At 66.1% G+C, this 5,864-nt stretch overlaps 1 protein-coding gene across 3 annotated transcripts in view; it reads right to left on the reverse strand.

Moving 5' to 3' along the window:
- Window positions 1-588: 588 nt before the first annotated feature.
- NFIC (nuclear factor I C) overlaps window positions 589-5,864 on the reverse strand; it is a 20,433-nt gene continuing 15,157 nt past the window's right edge. The window contains exons 8-10 of one of the 3 annotated variants that reach the window (XM_027668403.1): window positions 4,927-5,086; window positions 3,223-3,308; window positions 589-1,111 (exon numbers count right to left, since the gene is read on the reverse strand). In XM_027668403.1, the coding sequence (XP_027524204.1) occupies window positions 1,094-1,111; window positions 3,223-3,308; window positions 4,927-5,086 (264 nt within the window). In that variant the 3' untranslated portion in view covers window positions 589-1,093. The remainder of the gene's footprint in view (window positions 1,112-3,222; window positions 3,309-4,926; window positions 5,087-5,864) is intronic. The other 2 variants (XM_027668404.1, XM_027668405.1) reach the window with 2 other exon arrangements.

Raw genomic sequence — 5,864 nt, forward strand, 5'->3', positions numbered from 1 at the left:
GTGCAACACGAGCGCACCCTCTCCTGCCTCCCACCTGGTACCTGTCCACAGGAATGCATAGCTCAAACACACGGACGCACGGCCCCCCCCGGGCGCGGGGACACGCCGGGAGACACGGGGACACGCGTGGGGACACGGGGACACGCGTGGGGACACACGGGGCCGGGGCTGCTGCGGGCTGGGGGTGGGAGGAAGGCGACCAGAGAGACGGCGACCGGTGCCCCGGAGTGACGGTGGCCGCCCGGGTCCTGTCGGGGCCGTGCTGGGACGGTCCCCACGCTGTGTCCCCGCGGGGACCGGGGTGTCACCGCCACCACAACCGTTTCTGGCCGTGCCCGCGCACCCTCCGCGGCCAAAAGCCTCCTGTGACACCCGCTCGTGCCACCGTGTCACCGTGTCACGGCAGCGCGATGCCACCCACCCCCGGGGCGCGGAGCATCACCTGCCCTGACCGCGGGCACAGCCGGTCCGCGGGGCTCGGGTGGCAGGAGGGTCCCCTCAGCCCGCCCCGCCGCGCCCCACCCCAGCCCCGGGGCCCCCCGAGAGTCTGCCTGGGGCCGGGGGGGGGCGGCGGAGGGTTTTTTTTTGATCTTTTCTACTCACATAGAGGCAAGAACGAGAGAGTCAAAGCCGTTTGCATATCCGGCGAGCGGCCGGCGGGGCTCGGCACCGCGGCCCTGCAGCCGCTCCGGGAGGCATTGCTGGCACGAGTTGTGTCAGGTCTCAGCGCGGCGCCGGCCGACGGGGTAAATAATAGTGTTTTTTTCTTTTCTTTTTTTTTTTTTTTTCCTGTTTCTTTGTTTTCTGGCGCATCGCCGGGGTGTGGGGGGGGAAGGTCCTCCTGGGATGGGTTGTTGTTTTGTTTGTTTGTTTGTTTGTTTCCTTTTTAAAACAGTTTGACCCTTTTCCTTCTTCCTTTCCCTCGCTCTTTCCTTCGGGTGTGGGTTTTGCTTGTCGTCGTCGTCGTCGTCGTCGTGAGGCCGCGCTCTCCGTCGTCACCGCAAGGCTGGGCCTGGTGCTCGGGGACGGGGATGTTCCTCTGGGGGTGCCTAAAGCAGAGGAGAAGGGAGGCGAAGGGGCGGCACGGCGGCGGTTATCCCAGGTACCAGGACTGCCGGGAGAGAGGAGAGAGGCCGGCGTTAGTGCTCTGCCCCGCGGAGCCGCTCCGTCCCCGGCCAGTCCCGCCCCGCCCTGGCACAGCTGTCCCCGCGCTGTCCCCTGCTCGGCGCACGGGGCCGGAGTCCCCACTCCCGCACTGAGTTTGTCCGTCCTCAGCGCGGCGGCCGCTCGCGTTCCCCTCGGTGGCCGGTCCCTCTGCACGTCCGCGGCAAAGGCGACGCTGCCCAGGGAACGGTGTCGCCCGGGGACAGGTAGGGGGGTGGCACAGCTGGGGACCCCGCGGGGTGGCCCCCCGCCACCCTCCCATTGTTTCCCCCCCAGCCCCAAGTTCAAGTTCATTCCCGATTACCTCATGTCTGGTTTCCGTTGGAAACGAGACAGCTCGGGGCCGCTGCTTCCCTTAACCCTTCCCGGCCCTGCCACACATGACCAGAGCGCGGCAGGTCTCAGCTGCCAATCCCGGGGCACCACCTCCTTCCCCCGTGCCTCAGTTTCCCCAGGAAGGGCAACCGTGAGTCCTGGGGAGACTCTTGGAGTGTGACTGGACACCCACACACAGGGACAGGGACACCTGGAGGTTCTGGGACTGCGAGTGGCCGTGACCCCTGGGTCCAGACAGGGACCCTGGCAGCCCCCTGCTCCCCCGAGGCTCTCCCAGCACTGCCCCAGGTCTCCTTTTTAGGGACCCAACGCCCTTGGGGTGCCCACCCCACGCTGCTCTGCCCACGTGTAGGACTAGGGAAACTGAGGCAGGGCGAGGGGCTGCGGTCAGAGCCGGGTCCCCAGTGTTTGTCCCCTGGAACGGCACAGCACGGTCAAGTGTCCCAGCCCATGGTCCCCAAATATTGCACCCTGGCACAGCACAGCACCCTCGGGTGCCCTGTGGCACAGCTCACAGTCCCCAAGTGCCCATGCTCTGGCACAGCTCAGCACCCTGAGTACTCCCCCTCAGCCAGGGCAGCACCCCAGGGTGCCCCAGCACAGCACCATCCACACCCCCATCCTGTTGTACTGTCACCTTGTCACCCACCAGGCTGCAGCCACCTCTCCTGCCCGTGCAGGGACTGCTGAGTACAGACCACTTGTGTCACAGGTGAGGCCAGGAGCTGGCCCCCCTGCCCTGGCACCACGGCACTGCCTGCACTGCCAGGGCTGGCTCCCAAACTACCAGTTAGAAAACACCTGGGACTAACGGGAAGCCCCTGGAAAGGCGCACACGACATCCCAGTGCAGCTGGAGCAGCCACGGGCACAGCTGGGCAAGGGCAGGGGTCTGTGCCTACATGGAGGGGGGGCACACAGTCCTGGTGCTCCTACTTTGGGGATGCTGTGGGCACCTGGGCAGGGTGCTGCCAGGTGGTGCCGGGCAGGGCACAACTGGAGCATGGCAGTGACCTCCCTCTGAAGGACTCGTGGTGGCCCTGAGCCACCAGCAGTGCCCAAGGCCCTGGCACAGGGTGCCCATGGTGGGGATGCCACTGTGGCAATGCCCATGGGAGCAGGGCCACAGCAGTGATGCCAAGGCAGTGATGCCCATAGCAGCAAAGCCCACAGCAGCAGTGCCAGAGCTGCAGTGCCAAGGTAGTGATGCCCACGGTGGCACTGCACGTGGAAACAATCCCACAGTGATGGTGTCCATGGCAGTGATGCCCACAGTGGTGATGCCCATGGTGGCAACGCCCATGGCAGTGATTCCACTACAGCAGTGCCTTGGCAGGGATGCCATGGTGGGGACACCCACAACAGCAGTGCCTGCAATGGCCGTGCCAGTGGTGGCAATACCACAGCAGTGATGCCCAGAGAAGTTATACCCACAGTGGCACTGCCCTCAGCAGTGATGCCACAGTGGCAATGCCCACGACAGTGATGCTGGCAGCGATGCCCACAGCAGCAATACCCATGGCAGCAATGCCACGGCAGCGGCAGTGATGCCACGGTGAGGATGCCACAGTGGGGCTGCCCATGTCAGCAATGTCATGGCAGCGACAGCCACGATGGTGATGCCTGCACTGGCCATGCCCACGGTGATGCCCACGGTGATGCCACGGCGAGGGTGCCCGGGGCGAGGGCAGGAGTGTCCCCCCAGCAGCATCCCCGCTCTCACCTGTGCCTGATAGATACTCCCAGGATCCCTTGGTCCTAATCCCACGAAGGTACGGTTCGCAGGGGGCGTGCCTGGTGCAGAGTAGGCTGGGGAACAAACGAGAGCTCATTAACGGGGCTGTGGGTGGCACTGCCATCGTCCCCCCCGGGGCCAGGCCCGGCCCTCTCCCTGGCGCTGCTGGGACGGGAGTCCTGGGCACCGTCCCTGGCTGTGGCCTGATGGCAGGTGAGCGGAGCCCAGGGTGCTGTGCCCCAGGGGTGCTGTGCTCCTGGGGTGCTGTGCCCCTGGGGTGCTGTGCCTGGTCGGTGCCGCCCGCGGTTTCGGGGTGATGGCAGGTTGGGGGGCGCGGTGCCGCGGGGCGCAGGCACAGACGGGTGCTCCCTGCCGTGCCCACGTTGTGGCTTCCTGAGCTGAGCTGCCATGGGGCCAGTGTGATGGGAGCTACCAGCTCCACTCGGATGTGTCACTCCATTGCCACCTCCACTCCCAGCTGAGGGTCCAGCAGTGGGACCCCCAGCCCCACTGAGCTCCTGGGCTCAGCCCCTTCGGAGGCGCAGCGCTGCCAGAGGGGAAGGGGGACTTGGAGCCAACTGTACCCCTTGGGGACAGCCAGTGTCCTCCAAACACATCCTGTCAAGAGCCTGGGGGAACTGGCACTGCTCCGTCCCTCCCCCTGGCTGTGAGCCCATCACTGGCCAGGACATCCCACATCATGTCCCATGTCCCCTCCAGATCGGCCATGCCTTGTGTCCTCCACGCCACAGGACTGCCACACCACACAGCCAGCTGGTGGCACCCTGTTGTGGCCTGTTCCCTGGGGACAGTGGCATCTTGCAGGACTTGACCCTGTGGGGACATGGCAGCCACTCAGGGTACCAGTTTCCCATTGGCACTGCAGGACAGAACAAGAACAACCTCTTCACAGAGTGCAGTGATAGCACAGCATCCCATCACTGCGGCACACGCCCCAGTGCCAGTCTGGGGGCAACACCAGCTCCCCTCTGGTCCCTGGGCCCAGCACCCCAAAATCCCCCCAAATCCTCCCGGTCAAGGCACCGATGGTCCCTGAGGAGGAGTGGAGGGCAAGAGTTCATCAGCCACAAGAGTTCATCAGCCACTATGCTAATGAAGACCAGCCAAGCGCTCCAGGGGTCACACATGCAGTCCCTGCACCGGCGTCACTTCACATCCCCAACCAAACCGGGGTCCCCAGCACCAGGGACCCCCATGGCAGCAAGAGGACGACAGCCCACACGGCGCATCAGCCACACTGTTCCTAGTCCCAGTGCCACCCGCGGGCCAGCTGGTCCCGGGCAGCACTGCCACCACTGCAGTGGGGTGACAGCCACGGAGAGGGCACAGCCTCCCCACAGCACTGCCCGCACCAGGGCGTGGGGCAGGACACTGGTCTGGGGAGCCCCGCGGGGGCTCCGCTGTGCTCAGAGGGAGGTGGGGCTCGGGCTGGTCCCAGGGACCAGCCCGGGACCCCCCTTATTGGGCAGCCACCACAAAACCCTGCCCGCTCCGACCTGCCTGAGACCCAGCAAACTCATGGCGTGCCAGCTGCCGCCCTCTCCCCGGCTGCGGGGAGGCCACCTCCGCCAACATCCCCCCAGCGCCGGGACAGGGGGGACACCCTGGGGGGGCTGCGAGAGGAGGGGGCCGGCCGGGCCGGGGAGCGGGGCGGGCGCCGCGGGTGCTTACTGGGTGATGTCGGCGAGGTCGTCCCTCCCTCGGAAGTTGTCGTGGTGGATTTGGTGTCAGGAGAGACGGCCAAGCGGGGCATGCCGGGGGGAGGTGGCGGCGCCAGCATCTGCGTGGGCAGGTAGTGGCTGGGCACTTTCACTTGACCACTTCCATTTAACTGGGGACAACACAGACAAAAAACAAACAGCACAAGCCATTAGGACGCAGGCGCACAGCAGCACGGCCGGGGAGCCCCGGGGAGCCCCCCGGCACGGGCACGGGGCATCCCTCACTGCACACATGAGTTTGGTGGGTCTCAGAGCAGCCCTGAACGGTCGGCGCCGGCGGCAGGTGGGAAATCACAGCGGGGCAGGAGGGTCCGGGGGGCCTGTGGGGGCCATGCCCCAGGGGGACCGTGCCCCATGGTGGCACACGTTGGAGTTGGGGCACTGGATCCTCCTCTCTGCAGCAGCGGGGGGGCCTTTGAAGTGCTGCCAGGGGCACGCAGGGGCCTTCAAAGGCTCCTATGGCGGTGCCCTGTGCCTGACTCGACAGTGGCTGCTCCCGGTCCGGTGTCCATCAGCCCAGCACTGGGCCACTGCACGGGGGAACAGCAGCCATGCCCCTCATCCTGGCATCAGACCTCACTGGTGAGGGGTGGTGGGCAGAGGTCAGAGAGGCTCCCCCAGAGCTGTGCATCCAGGGGGACAGAGTGGGGCATAGGAGGGCCATGGAAGTAGGAATGCAGACACCCCTGGCCCCCAGCTTTGTGCACCCTTCATGGGGTGTGTGGGGTACCGGGTGTGTGGGGTGATGGCTTGGGGTGCTGCATGCACTGGGTGCTGCATGTGCAAGGTGCTGGTTGCATGGGGTGTGGGGTGCTGGGTGTGTGGGGTGCGGTGGGTGCTGTGTGTGTGGGGTGCTGGGTGTGTGGGGTGCGGTGGGTGCTGTGTGTG

The sequence above is a fragment of the Corapipo altera genome, unplaced genomic scaffold (assembly GCF_003945725.1).
Source record: "Corapipo altera isolate COAL_440 unplaced genomic scaffold, ASM394572v1 231, whole genome shotgun sequence".
Taxonomy (NCBI): Eukaryota; Metazoa; Chordata; class Aves; order Passeriformes; family Pipridae; genus Corapipo; species Corapipo altera.